This window comes from Gobio gobio (assembly GCF_949357685.1).
Source record: "Gobio gobio genome assembly, chromosome: 16".
Classification (NCBI taxonomy): Eukaryota; Metazoa; Chordata; class Actinopteri; order Cypriniformes; family Gobionidae; genus Gobio; species Gobio gobio.
Window position 1 is genome coordinate 4,200,567 of NC_137109.1, and position 19,642 is coordinate 4,220,208.

Sequence of the window (19,642 nt, forward strand, 5' to 3'; positions counted from 1 at the left end):
ATTAACGCTTTGGATCCACATGAAATGTGCAGTTCACAAATGGATGGGTTCAGGAGCTGCAGATCATGAAGCCGATGTAACGTTAACCTTTTACCTTGAAGCATTTCAACTGCACCGTTCTGTGTTCTCAGGTTGCACTACTTGCAAATAAACACTGAAAAACATCTGATTGTGTGACACTTCTTGCTTTTGCAGATTATACTGTTATTGCGTCTTGTTTATAAGACACAGGCATTTAATTTAAGTATATTTATTGTGGAGATTGTGGGTATGGATGCAACAGACACTTATGGCTGTATTTAATGCACATTTATTTCAGCACAACACTAGGGCTCATGTTTGTCAGACACAACATACAGACACAATCTTATCGAGGAATGTCATGTCTTCATCCTTGCTTGGCAACACCATGTGAATCGGTACTTTATCTGACAAATAGTGCACTTGTTGCGGACGCAATCACCCTTTCCACGTGAATTCGGAGGTGGGCATTTTTTCTTGTGCTCTCCACATCTCCTGCATCAGCTGACAGCGTCCTTTAGTGAAAGCCGACGACTCTTTGTTCCCTCGGCTCGGATACTTGGTCTCTGTGGTTGCGCCTCCAAGCAGGAAAGCGGTGGAAAGTTAATCCATTTTCAACGTCAAATTAATCAAATTAAGACACGCGACTGAGAGGGAGTACGTCTATAAACAGAGCGTAGTAGTCCGAGTAGCAGTAAAGGAGGCCATCAACATGGCCGCCACGCCAAGTAATGACGTCAGACGCCCAAGCCCTATGAAAGTAGGCTATTCTTCAGACAATCCAGTGTTTCCAGTTGGAGAAGGTTTTGCATCAGGGCCAGTGTTAGGAGAGTTTAGTGGAGCACAGTGGCGGCTGGTCAATAGAGACGCTGGGGCGCCGCACCATCAAAATTCCAGAAATATACATGTATACAAAAATGATATAAAAATGAAATAAAAATAAAATAGTTTACTCATACGATGTGCCGGCTGATAAGAGCCTCAGCATTTAATAAAAACTGGCTTTGATCGGTAAACTATTTTATATGTTCTTCAATATGTTTCATGCGTGAGGGACGTGTAAAAAGATTAAAGTGAAGACACTGTAAAATCTAAAGATCTTTCCAAATTCTGTTCTATCCTATTTAACTACATTTGTTCTGATGAACTAATCACTTTATCTACTAAATTTGTGCCCTTATGTCTTTTTAAAACATTTTAAATCCTGCATTAATTTTTCATATGGTATTTTCATACAAGGTTATATTCATTTTGAAAAAAAGAAATTAACCTGCAATATGCCCTTTAAGTTCATGAGTGTAACTCTTTTCTGTATCCAGTGTAAAACATATTTATCAAAGGAAATGAGAAAATACAAAAATACACACTTGTGCCAAAATTGCTTGAATAAGACACTTTGATTAGAGTGTTATTGAAGCATAATTTGCAAAACTGAATTAATCTGGAAGCAGAATCAGATTTAACTGTGATTTTCTGCTGTAATGATCAGTTTAACTGGTAAGATCCTCAGAGGAGAAGTTGTGCAGAGATTATATAAGAATGGAAACACAGTCTCTGTGAAGGACGTCCTGAATGTGAGTAAATGTGTGTTAGTGACAGGATCAGAGAATGACACTGTTCCTCTGTCATAGTCCAGCTGAACTCTCACACGCTGAAGCTTCACTTTAACAGGAAAGACAGTGTTGGGTTGATCTGGGGATTTTGAGCCGTATTCGCTGTTCCAGTACCGCACACACCAGACATTAGAGTTAAAGAAAACCAGTCCCTTCCTTTGGTTTGATGCTGTGGTTATTCCAAGAATCCAGTGTGTATTGTCCCCAACCTCCACATCCCAGCAGTGTGTTCCTGAGTTAAAGCCCTCAGATCCCAGGACACATGGATACCAGTCAAACCTCTCTGGATTATCAGGAAGTGTTTTATCTTCATCACTGAGCGACACACTGGTCAGATCAGACGAGAGTGTGAGACGAGGATCTGCTGTGTTTGGATCTAGAGTCAACGGAGCTGCAAAGAGAAGAACATCAGATTACAGGAGGAAATATGATCAGAAATGTAAATATAAAACATAAATCCTGCTATCATAACAATGGTCTCTCAGTTTCTGTCAGAATGGATTGAGGCTTCAGGTTTAATATCAGTATTCAACTAGATTAAAAAGTTCATCGATACAAACTTTAATTGGCTTGAAAAAGCTGGACCAGAAAGTTTGAAAAAGTTAGAAAAGTTTAAAGTTTGAAATAGTTTGAGTTTTAGTTAGTAGTTTAGACCTGCTATGCGGTTGCTAGGGTACTCAGGTGGTTGCTGTGCGGTTGCTAGGGTACTCGGGGTGGTTGGTAAGGTCTTGCTATGTGGTTGCTAGGGTACTCAGGTGGTTGCTTGGGTGGTTGCTATGCGGTTGCTAAGGTACTTGGGGTGTATGTGGTTGCTAGGGTGGTTGCTATGTGGTTGCTATGGTATTTGGGGTGGTTGCTATGTGGTTGCTAGTGTACTCTGTGTGGTTGCTAGGGTCTTGCTATGTGGTTGCTAGGGTACTTGGGTGGTTGCTAAGGTCTTGCTATGCGGTTGCTAAGGTACTCAGGTGGTTGCTGTGCGGTTGCTAGGGTACTCGGGGTGGTTGGTAAGGTCTTGCTATGTGGTTGCTAGGGTACTCAGGTGGTTGCTATGCGGTTGCTAAGGTACTTGGGGTGTATGTGGTTGATAGGGTGGTTGCTATGCGGTTGCTAAGGTATTTGGGGTGGTTGCTATGTGGTTGCTAGGGTACTCTGTGTGGTTGCTAGGGTCTTGCTATGTGGTTGCTAGGGTACTTGGGTGGTTGCTAAGGTCTTGCTATGTGGTTGCTAGGGTGCTCAGGGTGGTTGCTAGGGTGTTGCTCTGCGGTTGCTAGGGTATTCTGAGTGGTTGCTACGGTCTTGCTATGTGGTTGCTAGGGTACACTTGGTGTGGTATCTCTATGGTGTTCTGGGTGGTTGCTAGGATATTCTGTGGTTGCTAGGGTATTCTGGGTGGTTGCTATGATAGATAGATAGATAGATAGATAGATAGATAGATAGATAGATAGATAGATAGATAGATAGATAGATAGATAGATAGATAGATAGATAGATAGATAGTTTAATGAGTCTCTATGGTTTAGTTCATAGAATGTCAGTTGGAGTGAGTCTGGGCTTCAGTGTTTAGTTTTGAATTTTTGACAGTTGGACAGTTTGAAAATCTGAACATTCCGTCAATGAAAGTCTATGGGAGTTTTTCCGAGTTTTAATCAGCATTTTTAGGAAAAGCGTAAGTCCGATCAGTTAGAAAAGATATAGCAACTCAAGCCAGAACCGTCTGAAGGTCTGATACTGGACGCGAATGACGCGAATAATTCGTGCGAAGTTGGACGCTTGAACATTTTGAGTTTACTCGCTTCATTCGCGTGACATTCACTTCACAACAGAGCAGCTTTTCCTCAGCCAGTTCTTCTGCCGCTGCTCTGATGTCTCTGTGGCGGCTCCAGATATAATTCGTCTTCTGATGATGTAACGGCCGATCTTTGGTCTCATGGATCTATAATTTGTTCCCTGGCGAATCGTTTAGGCTGAGGGCAAAGTGAAGTTTCCTTACTTTTTTATTTTTAGGCTATTTAGCTTTACGTTACCGTTGTAGCCGACTAGCGCTGACTTTGAATGTTTGACTGAATTGTTTGCTTTATTTCATGTATAGCTGATTATCAGTGTTGGGGAGTAGTTAACTACAAGTAGCTAAGCTACTAACTTAACTACATTTTTCTACTTATTTGATCACATACTAAAATCGCACGTTACTACCATCTTTATTTCATTGCGCATCTTGCGGCTTTACGGTTCACAGAGAAGAGATCGTCTGATGATTATGTAAAGGATGTACAGGAGTGGGTTGATAACTTCACACAAATCGACTAGTAAAGGTCACACTTGATTTATACAAACAAAAGATTAAAACGCTGTCTGCGTCGAAGACTTCAAGCACATACAGGTGAATAATAGCCTTTTTAAATTGATTATCCTGCTATATATATATATATGCATTTTTGTCTACTCCTGTGTATCAAAGTTGCTTATATTTTGTTCCTGCATTGATGGGACATGACATTTGTAGCGATTTTGCACTTGACAGTCAGTTTGAGATATAGACTACATTTGAGTTTTGTATATTTGGATAGTTTACAAAATAAAACTTTACTCTTATCATAATTGTATTGCATTGTGTTGTTTTAAACCCCAAACATTTAACTTAAAACATTCTTCATTAACGATTATTCAGTTATTTTTAAATATGCATTTAATTGTAAAAAAAAAATAAAAAAAATAAAACTACTTTTTCAGAAGGGTAGCTTGGCTGTAGTTGAACTACTTTCATGTTTAAGTAGCTTGTAGCTTGTCAAACTACTGTTTCAGAGTAGCTTCCCCAACACTGCTTATTATACCTTTTACTTCTACTTTTGTATTATTGATCATACATAAACTTGCATTTAACAAAAAGAGACTGGGTTGTGTTTCATGTAATTTCATGTTATCACAGTGATAATTATATTGTCTGAACCAGATATTAAAGGATTAGTTCACTTTTAAATAAACTTTTGCTGATAATTTCCTCACCCCCATGTCATCCAAGATGTCCATGTCTTTCTTTCTGCAGTCGAAAAGAAATTAAGGTTTTGGATGAAAACATTCCAGGGGTTTCCTCCATATAATGGACTTCAATGGGCTCCAAACGGTCCAAATACGAGCGTGGTCATAGATGTATACGTAGATGCCTCATTAGCGCCTGCACGGTCCAGTAGAATGAGGCATCTACTATCGATATATCTATGACCACGATCGTATTTGACCTCACTTTGCGGAAGCAATGGCGGAGCTCAGAGATGATCACGTTCGTCTGATAAGAGGTAAGATAATAGCATAAATACTGCTGGGTTTCTCGCAGAAACTGATCGTTTGGCTAGATAAGACCCTTATTCATCGTCTGATATCGTTTAAAGCTGCACTGAAACTGTCATTTGGACCTTGGACCGTTTGGAGCCCATTGAAGTCCATTATATGGAGGAAACCCTGGACTGTTTTCATCCAAAACCTTAATTTCTTTTCGACTGCAGAAAGAAAGACATGGACATCTTGGATGACACGGGGGTGAGGAAATTATCAGCAAAAGTTTATTTAAAAGTGAACTAATCTTTTAATATACAGATTTTCTCCTCATTGTTGTCACTAGAGCAAGCTCCTGATTGGCTAACGTGGCGCGAATATCCGCCAAAGTTCAGATTTTTCAACTTGGGCGATTCGCGCCATTCACGCGTCAAACGCTCAATTCTCGCCGCCTCATTCGCGCGAATCGCACCGCAGAATGTCTATTCGCGTCTTTGCATTGACTTAAAGGTCCCATGGCATGAAATTTTCATTTTATGAGGTATTTCAACATTAATATGAGTTCCCCTAGCCTGAATATTGTCCCCAAGTGGATAGAAATGTTGATCGGTGTAAACCCGAGTTCTGGCTGTCTCTCTCTGCCTTTGAGAAAATGACAGGCCAGACGAGCCAATCCTGAAGTCTCCTGGTTTGACGTCCAAGCAGGAACGGTTTCCTCCCTTTCCTCCACCCAGAGAATCTGGCACGCCCAAGCAAACACTCGAGAGATCATTAACGTTACTTGTGAACGAGTGAACACTGGCAGTTTCTCAGTGTTTGGATGTACAAATGAAAACAGAAGTCTTTCTTCAGTTCCTTCTGATCTGTGATCATTGATTTCTTATGTGTAGCTTATTATTTATTATTTGTGCACACGCTGTGGCTTCTCTCTCTCCCGTCAGAACGGTGTTTTCGTGTTTTCTATCTTGTGAGTCAGTGTTTTTGTACGTCCTTGTCGCGTCTATCTGTTCTAAAATGTGCATACAGTCTTTTCTGTTTAACATCAGCAGTCACATCTTTAGAGATAAACTTCACACACGCCGAAGCTCGGCCTCCAACATCCCCGACCCCCAGTACTGCATCTGGCCCACTGCGGAGGCACCAAACGCGGCGTGAGTTTAAGCAGAAGGGGGGTAAGCGTGAGGGTATCCGGCTAGGCTAGCCAGCTTTCCCCACAATAAACTGGATTACATTCGATTACAGCTGTTGTGTCTTTGTTTGCGCTGTGGAACGTTACTCTATGCGCGTCAATGACGCTATTCATATGATTGGAACATATCTAGAAATAATGCTATACTCAACACTTACTAACTCGTTCATCTCGCTGTAATGGTACATTGCATGTGTTACAAAGTTGGTAGAATAATGATGAAGAGGACTCGGTGTGACTGGGACTCGTGTTTATTCAGAACTCTCAGATACAAACACAATAAACTCGCGCTGACTGACAGCGCTCTCATAACTCAGTAGTTACTATAAATAACTTTGTTAGCAATCGCTCCGTCTCCGTGATGTCCGGTTCGCGAACGAATCATTCTTTTGAATCGGTTCTTTTTAGTGAACCGAACCAGTTCACCAAATCGGACTGAATCGTTCTAAACGGTTCGCGTCTCGAGTCAGCGCTGATCCATAATTTACTAAAGTTACTAACTTTCTGACATGAGTGACAGTCCCTCCGACTAGAAATAGACTAATAACCTGAAGTATATGCTAGTAACTACAACAGTTCACCCTGAACTGAGACATGCTGAGAGAACTGATGAGAAGTGAACTCAGGTCCATCCGTCTCTCTGGCAGCAGCTCGTGCGTCGTAGACCTCGTTAAACCACGCCCCCTCCGCTCATTTAAAATGCAAAGATGTCAGCCAATCACAACAGTGGGCGTTTTTACTGAAGTCTCACAGCAGACACGCCTCTTGAAGCAGGGCATTCAGCCACAGGGCAAACAGCAGTATAGAAAAAATGCCTTTTATTTCTAAATTATGACATTTTATGATGTAAAAATCATACTAATAATATAAGTACACCTCAGAAAACACTATAAAATAATAGAAAAATGCCATGCCATGGGACCTTTAACATGTAAATCCCTCGAGCGAATCACGTCATTCGCGTCCGGTGTGAACGCACCATTAGAGTCCGAAATTTAGAGTAAGAAAAATAATAATATTAAGTTTAATCGGATTGGCCGATTAAATTTAATTAAATGGCTCTTCCAGGCCAACTTATTAAACACTATTGTATCCTAATACATAAGCAGAGACCATGAGGAACAGACTTCTGTAGTCATTATGAGTTCACTGTATGATCTGATGATCTTCTGAAATACAGTTCAGATTCACTCACAAATTCAAGAGATTATTAAATATATTTCTCTCAGATGTTAATGTTGTGTGTGTTTGTATCTGAAGGATGTTTTGCGCTGGTGTCAGATCTGCTGAGACTCACTGTGTTGGACAGTTTCCAGCATCTTCTTCCAGACTCTGAACGGCAGGTTACCCAGGTAACGGGACACATCAATCAAAGCTCCAGAACTCATCCGTGGATCCGGCTGTGAGATCTGGACTCTGGAGGAACATTCAGGAGTCAGAACTGCAGTGAATTTGAGTTCAGATCCACTGAGAGAAGAGATACGAGCAGCTCACTCACCTTTCCATTGAGACGCTAAAGTTCTGGAAAATATAGAGTTTGAAAACATGTTAATATCTTATCAAACACTCTCATTGTCAGTGAGTCTCAAGTTGTTTTCTGCTCAAAGAATGAAGCCAGATTGATTGGTCACCTTTAGAAACGAGACGTCATTGGCTTTCATCATCTCCTCCATGTCTCTGATTGTGTGTGAAAGAGCTGAGATGTGTGTGTTCATCTCCTCCAGCTTCTCCTTCATCATCTGCTTCTTCTGCTCCTCTTCCTCCCTCAGTGCAGTGATTGTAGCTTCTTCTTCGTCTCTGAGAAACTGATGAAGCTTCTCAAACTCTTCTTTAATCTGACGCTCTGTGTGCTCAGCTTGAGACTGAAATCACATCACATTCACTTCAGTCAGCTCTGTGTGAACACACACTCCACTAATGTCAATAATAAACTGTGTGTGTGAATGTTGAGTGTTTAACTCTTTACACATCCTCACCTCGATGTGTTGGATTGTTTTATCACACTTTCCTTTCATTTCTTCTCCATGTTTGAGCTTGTTTTGTAAGGACGTCAGCGCTGTATTAAATTCCTCCTACAGGTTAAGATGAAAATCTGTGAAACTTATGAAGCTATAAGAGGAGTTAAACATTGTGTGTCTGGATGTTTTTATTGTTATATAAATATTTTTATGATGAATGTGTTAATTTCAGAAGCATTTGTGCCTGAAAATGGCAGGACATATATTGAACATATGATGAACATCAAGAAATCATGTTTTCATCAACAAATGTGGTTTTTGCAATGGCCAATTCTTAATTATTATATCCATGCAGTTGTAAATTTGTGGTTGATCAAATGCAAATACAGGAAGTGAAAGTTCACTATATTGCCAAAAGTGTTGGGACGCCTGACTTTACATGCACATGAACTTTAATGACATCCCATTCTTAATAACCATTCTCTAACAGCTTCAGCTCTTCTGGCTTTCCTCAAGGTTTAGGAGTGTGTTTATGGGGATTCTTCTAGAAGCGCATTTGTGAGGTCAGGCACTGATGTTGGACGAGAAGGCCTGGCTCTCAGTCTCCGCTCTAATTCATCCCAAAGCTGTTCTATCGGGTTGAGGTCAGGACTCTGTGCAGGCCAGTCCAGTTCCTCCACACCAAACTCCTCATCCATGTCTTTATGGAGACGCTTTGTGCACTGGTCAGTCATGCTGGGACAGGAAGGGGCCGTCCCCAAATTGGTCCAACAAAGTTGGGAGCATGAAATTGTCCAAAATGTCTTGGTATGGTAAAGAATTAAAAGTTCCTTTAACTGGAACTAAGGGGCCAAGCACAACTCCTGAAAAACAACCCTACCCCATAATTCCCCCTCCACCAAACTTTACACTTGGCACAATGCAGTCAGGCAAGTCCCCTTCTCCTGGCAACCACCAAACCCAGACTCGTCCAAGGGATTGTCAGACAGAGAAGCGTGATTGGTCACTCAGAGAACACGTCTCCACTGCTCTAGAGTCCAGTGGCGGCTCGCTTTACCCCACTGCATCCCACGCTTTGCATTGCACTTGGTGATGTAAGGCTTGGATGAGCTGCTCGGCCATGGAAACCCATTCCATGAAGCTCTACACACTGTTCTTGAGCTCATCTGAAGGACACACAGGAGTTTGGAGGTCTGGAGCTCTTGACTCTGCAGAAAGTTGGTGACTTCTGTGACCCTCAGCATGTGCTGTATGATTTTACTATCACTCCGTGGCTGAATTGCTTCCACTTTGTTCTAACACCACTAACAGTTGAGCGTGGAATATTTAGTAGTGAGGAAATGTCCCGAATGGACTTATTGCACAGGTGTCCACCGATCACGGCCCCACGCTTGAGTTCTCTGAGCTCCTGAGAGCGGCCCATTCTCTCACTAATGTGTGTAGAAGCAAACACACACACACACACACACACACACACACACACACACACACTCCTGAGAGTGGCCCATTCTCTCACTAATGTGTGTAGAAGCGAACACACACACACACACACACACACACTCCTGAGAGCGGCCCATTCTCTCACTAATGTGTGTAGAAGCGAACACACACACACACACACACTCCTGAGAGCGGCTCATTCTCTCACTAATGTGTGTAGAAGCGAACACACACACACACACACACACACACACTCCTGAGAGCGGCCCATTCTCTCACTAATGTGTGTAGAAGCGAACACACACACACACACTCCTGAGAGCGGCCCATTCTCTCACTAATGTGTGTAGAAGCAAACACACACACACACACACACACACACACTCCTGAGAGCGGCCCATTCTCTCACTAATGTGTGTAGAAGCGTCTGCAGGCCTAGAGCTTGAGTTATTCACCTGTGGCCATGAAGGGATTGAACACCTGAACTCAGTGATTTGGAGGAGCGTCACAATACTTTTGGCAATATAGTGTCTGTTAGTGTCAAACACTTTGGTGTGTCTTGTAATGAATCACATATTATTATCGAAAAAATATTAATAACCCATCTATTTTTTCCCAACATGTTTTGTGCCAATGCTGTTACATTCAGGATATGAACATCAGAGCAGTTGAAGCTTAGTGGAGAGTTTTATATCAGTAGTAAGTCATGGAGATTTAGTCTCAGCAAAAGTAAATAGGCTACTAGTCTATTGTACACACAAATAGTACTGTGTGTTTATCACTGTATTTAGCACATGAAATGAGAGACATTTGTCTTACCTTGTGAGATGAAACCACTTCACTGATGGGTCTGAATGTGTGTTTGGTGTGTTTCTCTGAGTCTCTGCACACTACACACACAGGCTGTTTGTCCTCCAGACAGAAGAGTTTGAGTTTCTCACTGTGTAAACTGCAGATCTCCTCAGACTCTGATGAACGCCTCTCATTTCTCTCCTTTATCAATGAATCACACAAGTTTTTTAACTCTAGATTAACTGGTGGTTCACCTCTTGAGGATCTTCTCCTGCAGACGGGACACTCCTGAGTTTCCTTAGTTTTCCAGAACTGTTGTAGACACTCTTTACAAATACTGTGACTACAGGACAGAAAAACAGGAACCTTGAAGATTTCATAGCAAATAGGACATGTAGGATCTTCAACAGATTTTGAATCCATTTCCTCGTCTTGTAAAAGATCCAATAATCTACAATTCACTTTCACTTTCTAAACTTTGCTTTGAAAAGTAAATAACCAATACAATCAAAATCTAATTCAGAAATGCGCAATAATCCTAATATAATGTCCTCCTCTGTTCTTCACAACTGACTCGTTTTTGCTTTCAGTAAAAGTGAAAGTAAGAAATAATAAGACTAGTCACTTCCTGATAGGTTTTGTAAGAGGGTGGAGTTTCTGGGGTTACATAAACCACTAAAACTAGTCACAAGTTAGTCTTCTTTTTCTTTTCTTTAAGACTGTTCATAACTTTAAGTCACATAAACATGTACATTGGCATAATTTGATACCAAAAACAAAACCGATTGTCCTTTGATGACCTGCTAGTGTGTCATACTATAAGACTGTCTCCTCCTCCAGCTGGAGTGCTCATGATCTCCACTAGGGGGCTCTCCTCCTGACTTTTGTGCTATCTTATCATGGACTACATTACCCATAACCCACTGCCTGGACTCATTATGCTTGATTATATTCAGCTGTCTCATTACCTTGTTAACTCTGCTTATTCTTTCAACGTTTCCCTTTCATACCCTGTGGAGAAATCATGTGTGTCCACTTACAGGTGTCGTGCTATGAACTCTGACACTATTGAGGATTGTTGTATTGTGTTTAATGAGGTCGCCTCTTCAAACTTGTATTATAAAAGTTCACCTTTGCACCTTTGATCTATTTTGACCTCACTCCCCGGAAGTTATGGCGGAGCTCAGAGATGATCGCGTTTCTCCTGTTAAGAGGTAAAATAATAGCATAAATACTGCTGGGTTTCTCTCAGAAACTGATGGTTTGTCTAGATAAGACCCTTATTCATCATCTGGTGTCGTTTAAAGCCCTTTGAAGCTGCACTGAAACTGTCATTTGGACCTTGAACCATTTGGGGCCCATTGAAGTCCATTATATGGAGAAAACCCCTGGACTGTTTTCATCCAAAACATTAATTTCTTTTCGACTGCAGATAGAAAGACACATCTTGGATGACATGGGGTGAGTAAATTATCAGCAAAAGTTTATTTAAAAGTGAACTAATCCTTTAACAAACTGGATTTGTCTGGACTGAGTCTCTTTTACAGATCACTCTTCAAATCATGGACACTTTTCAAGTTCTCACAGAATGAAAGTGAATTTGTGGCTGAATTTTGTTTCTTTAATTCTGCTCTGGATGTGGATGTTGTTAAATCGGACCCTCTTAGAAAAGCCATGTGGGCACTAAACACTTTCACATCATCTTCCGTGGAACTCACATCTGTGGATTTGCATGTTAGTGTTGCTCGAGATAATGCATCTGCTAGGACTATGTATTTTCCTGGTGTAGATCTGAAAATTCAGCTTTTGTCCCCGTTTTGATTGAATCACAGGACCGGAATACCAGTAATTTGCCAAGAGATCTCTTTTTATTATTTTATATATCAGACATAGTTGAGACATTAAAAAGTTATTGTCTCATGCCAGCTGTATGTTTTTCCATTCCTCCATTTCTCTCCCCTCTCCCTTCTTCATCCTCTCCTCGTCCCTCGTCCATCTCTCATCTCGTCTCGTCTCTCCTCTGAGTCTCGTATCTGAGGCCGGACACTCAATTTGAATATTATATATACTACTAACAGAGGATCTCACTAGGAAGAGACTTCCTTAGAAGGAAGAGAAACATGCGTCCTATGTTTAAAATAGAGCGTATACATCATGCTTACATCAGTTGCACAATCCACTTTCCTTATAAAGAATCAGTTTACAATACATCATAGAACAGATGCATGCTACTGTATGCATCAGTGGAAACATGTTCTATAAGTATACACATTCCTGTAACAGATATAGCTCATCCAAGTCTCTCCTTGGGACACAATGTTCAACACAGTCTGACTTACATTGTACATTATACAAATAATTATGAAAAATAATAAAACATAATAATACTAAATAAAAATAACATTAAACAATAAAATTTCGATCTTCAGTCCCTCCTCTGGAACTACGACAGTCAGTTCCACACCGTCACCCCTCCAGTGGCCATCTAGTGGAGCAATAGTGAAGAAAAGGAAAGGCAAAAGAAAGGAAAACAACAAACAGAAAACAAACAAAACAAATAACCCAAACCCATGATATGTCCCCGCATACTATGTGTCTTTTATCATCTATGTGTATGCATTTAAAATGTACCCCATACATCTAAGAAAGGAAACATTAATAAATCTTCGCCAGTACCTGAACTTTTCAGTAAATATACCTGAATTCCTTCAGTTCCTGGTTCAAAATAACAAACTAAAAGAAACGTTGATATTAAAGAATCCTATCCCTTGGGGTTGTAAATCAGTAAGCAGGTGTTGATTGTTTGTCAGTTGTGTAGAAAAGTCAACTCAATTGTTTTGCATTGGAATGATTCCAACAATCTAAAATAACTTATGCTAAGATCTTGCTAAGGTTTTCTTTAGTTCAAAATGTTAAATTCACTTGACCTTTTTTATCCAGAACTTCTCTTAAATCAGCAAAAGCAGTCTTCATCTTTAACCACCACCATGTCTTGGAATTATCCTGTCATGTCTTAATGATTTACAGGAGTGAAAACTTTGACAGAGACATGTTAGTTCAATATCACACTTTCAGAGATTTCCCATTATGCTGAATCTGAAACTTCTAAACAATAATTGCACATAAGGCAACCAACTTCATGTTCCTAATATAAATTAAGAAGTTTTTATGTTATGGTCTCCAAAGTAATTAATTACAATCCCTCATGGTCTCAGCTGGTTCTTGAAAACCCATTCCCCTTATCTCTTTATGAATGATCATCTTTCCCAGGGTGTCCCCCTGGCATAGTCACACCATCCAAGGAATGTGGTTGCTGGTGATCTGGTATGGAGGAGTTCCCATTTCTAGGGCAGACTACTGTAACTTCTCACAGCTCTCCCTTCAATGATGCTGTTGGCCTTACAAACATCTTCTCACTCTCATACACATCTCACAATCACACCTCCCTTCAGGAGATGCCCAGTATCGGCGGTAAAATCTCTGCCTTAGATTGTCCCCTTTTTGGCCATAGAGGATCTTATCCGTCATTGAGAAATCACCTCATGCTCACTGGTAACCACTCTTTCCATTACGGAACCTTTGACAGGCATTTTCTTCAACAGAATCAAGGAATTGCATTCAAGAGCCATCAGAACCATTTGGAATGCCTAATAGTTTCAAAACATGGAGACAGATTAATAACAGCACTATTAATAACTTAAATCAATTAGTTATTACTGCCATTCGTTCATAGTAAAGTTCTGCTTCATCTGTAACCGGAGCCATCTGCCCTGTACATGGTGAAGACAAAGATGAGACAAAGAAGTTACTGGTCATAGAGTAACAAATCCAAAATGATCACTTATATCATTTAAGGTCTGTATTCATTTAAAAGATTGAGTGAATGAGTTTTGCTTGAAACATTTAATTATCAATTGCCTAGTATCATTTCTTTAACATCTCTGTGTCTATGATTTCCAACTGAAACACTGTGCTTTACTATAAATAACGTATCACTCATAGCACAGGCTCAAATCGCATTCAGCTGTCTATGAATGAGAGAGAACCCACTGAGGCAAAGTCCAGAATGCCCCAGGACTGCATTTTCATAAACTTTTAACATAGTTTCATACTACAATTTTTTTTACTCTGGCTTAACCAGAAATTTCATGTTTTCGATTGCATCTTTGTTTATATTTGTCTTTTCTCTTTTTCCTTTTTTTTTTTTTTTAAATATATATATATATATATATATATATATATATATATATATATATATATATATATATATATATATATATATATATATATATATATATATATATATATATATATATATATATATATATATATATATATATATATATATATATATATTAACACCAGACATTTCTGTCATTTGATCTCATCTAGAAATGTATCTTGCAGATGCTTTCTTTGTTTGCAGCCATTTTGCAAATAATTTGTATATTTCTCTATGTGAACTAGAGAAACAGCAGGCTATCTATTTATGAGTGTGTGTGTGTGTGTAGAGAGAGAGAGAGAGAGAGAGAGAGAGAGAAGAGGGTACAGGGTGAATTCCAAAGGGAGGGGCTGCTCTCCCTTATGAACACTTGAGAAACTCGAGGAAAGGAAAAAGAAACAGTTAAAAGTTAACTCATATATTTTCAATTGTATTTTACTTTAAAATTCAGTTTAACTCAAATACATTTTTTCTCTTTTTTTTTCTTTTCATTTTTCTTTTCAGTTGAACTCAGATCAGTCTCATCCCCAAATATTGAACAGCTTTACTGTCAAAATCAGAAGGCCAACGATTCTAGCCACTTTTATTCATAAAGGCGCCTTATACCTTTAGCGTGTTTAAACGTTTTAGGGCTTTCTAAAGCTGCGCAACCTTTAGCGCAGACCCGCCACTTTAAACCGCTTTAATCTCACAGTTCGTTGCACTTCCCCGTACTTCTTCTAAGCACGGTTCTAAGGCCCGAAGGACACATTAGAGATTTTTCTCTGCCCAAAAATAACAAAATGTAAAAATAAAACAAAACTGCAGTCTCGCCGTGTTCCGACCACCTTACAGTCACAACGAACTAATTGCTAAATCGCATTACGGATTAATCTCCCGAAAATTTGACAAAATGGTCTTTTGCACAAAAGAATCCACTTTTAACCCAGCTTCATTCAATATTTTGGAGGTCAGAATGCTGATCAGAATAACTTAAATAAATCACATCAAATTAAATTACTTAAAATGTAACTATGTCTGACACATATTCATTGGCAACAAAACTGGTATTTCAAAATAACACAGTTCTTTTTAGCAGTTTCAGTCACTGTCTCAACAGTTTATATATCATCAGGCAGACTTAGAATCTTTAAGAAAAAGAAAATGTCTTACCTGATGATAAATGCCTGAAATGCAGATCCTGTTCGTGACGCCAATTGTAGATCTGAAAATTCAGCTTTTGTCCCCGTTATGATTGAATCACAGGACCGGAATACCAGTAATTTGCCAAGAGATCTCTTTTTATTATTTTATATATCAGACATAGTTGAGACATTAAAAAGTTATTGTCTCATGCCAGCTGTATGTTTCTCCATTCCTCCATTTCTCTCCCCTCTCCCTTCTTCATCCTCTCCTCGTCCCTCGTCCATCTCTCATCTCGTCTCGTCTCTCCTCTGAGTCTCGTATCTGAGGCTGGACACTCAATTTGAATATTATATATACTACTAACAGAGGATCTCACTAGGAAGAGACTTCCTTAGAAGGAAGAGAAACATGCGTCCTATGTTTAAAATAGAGCGTATACATCATGCTTACATCAGTTGCACAATCCACTTTCCTTATAAAGAATCAGTTTACAATACATCATAGAACAGATGCATGCTACTGTATGCATCAGTGGAAACATGTTCTATAAGTATACACATTCCTGTAACAGATATAGCTCATCCAAGTCTCTCCTTGGGACACAATGTTCAACACTGTCTGACTTACATTGTACATTATACAAATAATTATGAAAAATAATAAAACATAATAATACTAAATAAAAATAACATTAAACAATAAAATTTCGATCTTCACTGGAGTATAGACTAATTCAAAGTCATACCGTTGCAGTCTCATCATTAGATGCTGAATGCGTGGAGACATCTCATTCAGATTTTTTCTGATAATCGCAGTTAAAGGCTTATGATGCTGTTCTGCTGTGAACGATGGTAAGCCATAGACATAGTCATGAAATTTCTCAAATCCGAAGACGAGCCCAAGGCATTCTTTTTCGATCTGAGCATATCTGCATTGAGTTTGCGTCATCGTCCTAGAGGCATAGGCTATCGGTTTCCAGCCGTCAGCATCTGCTTTAGTAAGACTGCGCCTAGAGACCATCCTTTGATGCGTCCGTGGAGATTTTGATACTCTTATGCCTAGTTCAGGCTGCACGATTTTCAAACTCGTCGGATCACTGCTCTTTTCACACTGTATGACTATCTGGGCCAGCATTCAGTCTCTGCTGTGTTCACACTGACCGATGGATCGGCCACAGGGAGTTTCACACTGCATGACTGTACAAGAGGAAGAATCGCAGACAGCTCTGTCCCGTCCGCAAATTACGTTTCACAACAAAACACACACAAGAAGTGAGAAGGAAACAGCGCAAGATCACAAGTGCGTCAGACTGGAGTTCTCACGCGAGACTGTAATTGTTATTAAAAATATAGACTGCAGTGCAGAAACTTGTGATCCAAATTGTCTGTGCGCTGATTTGCAGCAAAAAAGGAGAAAATTAAAAAAGATTATGGAGGAGGAAATGGTTGGGGAGACACAGGGAGCAATGATTGAGTTGGAGGTACATAAATCATTTTGCAATGTGCTACTGTTGCGGCTGGTCAAGCAAATGTTTGTGCTTTGTTTCTGTTTAATATAATTGTAAATATATCTATTAAATACTGATATTATGGTCTATAACTCCTCCCTGAACCTCCAGCTGCCCTGTATCTTGCTCTCTCATTGGCTGTCGGTTAGGGGTGTGATGATAACCGCATCACCACAATATTGCGGGAATGAGATGCCTACCGCGGTGTGAGGTCATCACCCAATTTTTATTTATTTTTTTGCTGTGGTGAAAGTTACAGGAGTGCATATATAGTGCTTGATATGAACTATAAACACAATAATCATTGCTTATAATTTACTGTATTCCGTGAGCTCTTTATATGTTCAAGGGCTTCTGGAGAAAACAAAACCTTTCTGAGCAAGGGAGGGACAGTCCATTAAACACATTGGGGATTTATTGTGTGTGTGTGTGTCTGATTAGCCTATTATGAATTAACTGCTAGGTTTCAGTATTTGTGATTAGGGATGCTCATATTGACAGTTTAACCGTTAACCGAAAGTAAGATTTTTCTCAGAGAAGGCGCCTGCGCTGCGGAGCGAGACGAAAGTAAGCAAGGCTTGAGAGGCTGTTTTCTGCCGCGGGTCTAACTGTCAACAGGCTGTGCTCCAGACTAACCCACATCACTTAGACATGTTACTTTTAAAAAATAAAAACCATACAAGGTGAGGATTGAGGTAGGCCTGCTATTTTTATTTGACGGAAAAAAACAATTCCGGTTCTTCAAAGCTTCAAACGGATTCAGTGTATTTTCGTTTTGTCAAAATTTAGATAATATATCTAAAAAATATTTAGTGTATGCCTATTTATTTTATGCTTTTTATTAATATTTCTGTTGTCAGAAACGCTGCAAGTGCGTGGACATGTGAATCCAGGTTCTGTTGTTCAGTCTGTTCTGTAGCCTATGCTGCTGTTTGCACAGTAAATACACCCGTCTTTTTAACGGGTCACAGACATTCATTAATTGTATATTTATTTAATGCCAATTCTTATCAGTCAACGGTTAATAATCGGATAATGAGCAGCGGTTGTCGGTCGGGAAAATTAACCGAATGAGCATCCCTAGGCTACGTGTGATGTTTACACATAATGTTAAATTAAATACATACAAACACAGGCATAAAAGACAAAAGCATAACGTAAAGAATTGGAGATAGATTTTAATTGCAAGTGGCGATCTTCTCTTATGCGGTTTAGGCAATAGATGATGGCACTAGCACCAGACGACATTATTCATGACTCGCTATTTGGCTGAAGAAATGGCGCCATTCCGTACCGTTGAGAAAAGAAGAGAAAGCTGCAGAAAGAACAAGTCGAGCTCAACCTGCCCTAACATTGCTTAGTTCTGATGAGTTGTGCTAAACTTCGATTCTTATTTCTTTAGACATTGTTTTTCAGGTAAAAGTCTGTGGATATAAACACACTCGTCCAAACGCAACTTGCTGAAACTTTGAATAATTTATTCTACAAAAAATGGGTTGCAAACAATGACAAAAACTGTTCCATTATTCCTATTAAACTCAAAAGATATCGAAAAAACAACAAAGTTATATAAATAAATTTTATTTAATATTATTGTTGTTAATATGTCTATTCGGCCTAGCCTATGTTAATAATTCGATTTTTTTTAAGGCGAATACGAAACGAAATAACAAAATTGAAAATCCTGTGAATAACTGGGCAAAACTTATATGGAAACGCCAATCAATGCTCTGAATTTCTGCTTCCCATTTACATGATCAAGATAAGATAAGACTTAGATTTAGACTTGCCGGTTCACTTAAGCGGCCAAACAGCCGAGCACTTACTAGGCTAGCTCTTTATATTGCATTTTAAAAAAGGTTGTTTAAGTTTAGCCTAATTAATAGTTAATTATTAATATTTACAATCACTCTCTATCACTCTGTCAACTCTATCTATCACTCTATCTATCTATCTATCTATACATCACATCCCAGTCCTTTGAAAACATCACCAAATTTGCAAACAATGTTATTTGTAGTTTCCTGTTGAGATACACTCTTTTCACCAGTCCTAATTCCTGGCAGGCTTTGTCACCAAGGAGAGACTGATGATCATCTGGGACAACAACAACAAAGAGCAGGTGATGAGTTTTGTTCTTGACACACACTCTGAGTCTGCACACACCTGGAGTCTTTATGTCCTGTCCGTTGTAGGTTTTGAGCGACACAGGGTTTCTTTTTATCTGTGGCTTGATTTTCATTTCCTTTTTGTCACTTATGCTTATGAGATTGGCCTTTTCTCCTGTATCAAGTTTAAGCGGGACAATGATTCCATTGACTTGTAGTGACACAATCCATTTGTGTCACAATCCACAATCCAAAGTACAGCGAGAGCGATTCGAGAGCAGTCGGCTAATACACTAATGCTATAGCGGTAAAACCTCTTTTTATGTAGTCGCGATGATATATTGTCATGTTTATCAAAATAAAACTGATTAAAAATGTAGACCGCACTTCATTGATA

The 19,642-nt window shown here is 39.5% G+C and overlaps 1 protein-coding gene across 2 annotated transcripts; it reads right to left on the reverse strand.

The window, feature by feature from the left end:
• Positions 1-291: 291 nt before the first annotated feature.
• LOC307139841 (zinc-binding protein A33-like) lies at positions 292-10,930 on the reverse strand. 2 transcript variants are annotated; one of them, XR_013818178.1, is made up of 7 exons: positions 10,311-10,902; positions 8,070-8,165; positions 7,725-7,955; positions 7,592-7,614; positions 7,391-7,509; positions 1,105-2,025; positions 294-505 (listed from the first exon to the last, which is right to left on the reverse strand). XR_013818178.1 is itself a non-coding variant. In XM_079838961.1 (6 exons), the coding sequence occupies exons 1-6, from the start codon at positions 10,704-10,706 to the stop codon at positions 1,481-1,483; spliced, it is 1,410 nt and encodes a 469-aa protein (XP_079695087.1). In that variant the 5' UTR covers positions 10,707-10,930; the 3' UTR covers positions 292-1,480. The 2 variants fall into 2 exon arrangements, 1 of the variants encoding a protein (XP_079695087.1); XM_079838961.1 differs by having other exon boundaries at positions 292-2,025; positions 10,311-10,930.
• Between the last annotated feature and the right edge of the window lie 8,712 nt (positions 10,931-19,642).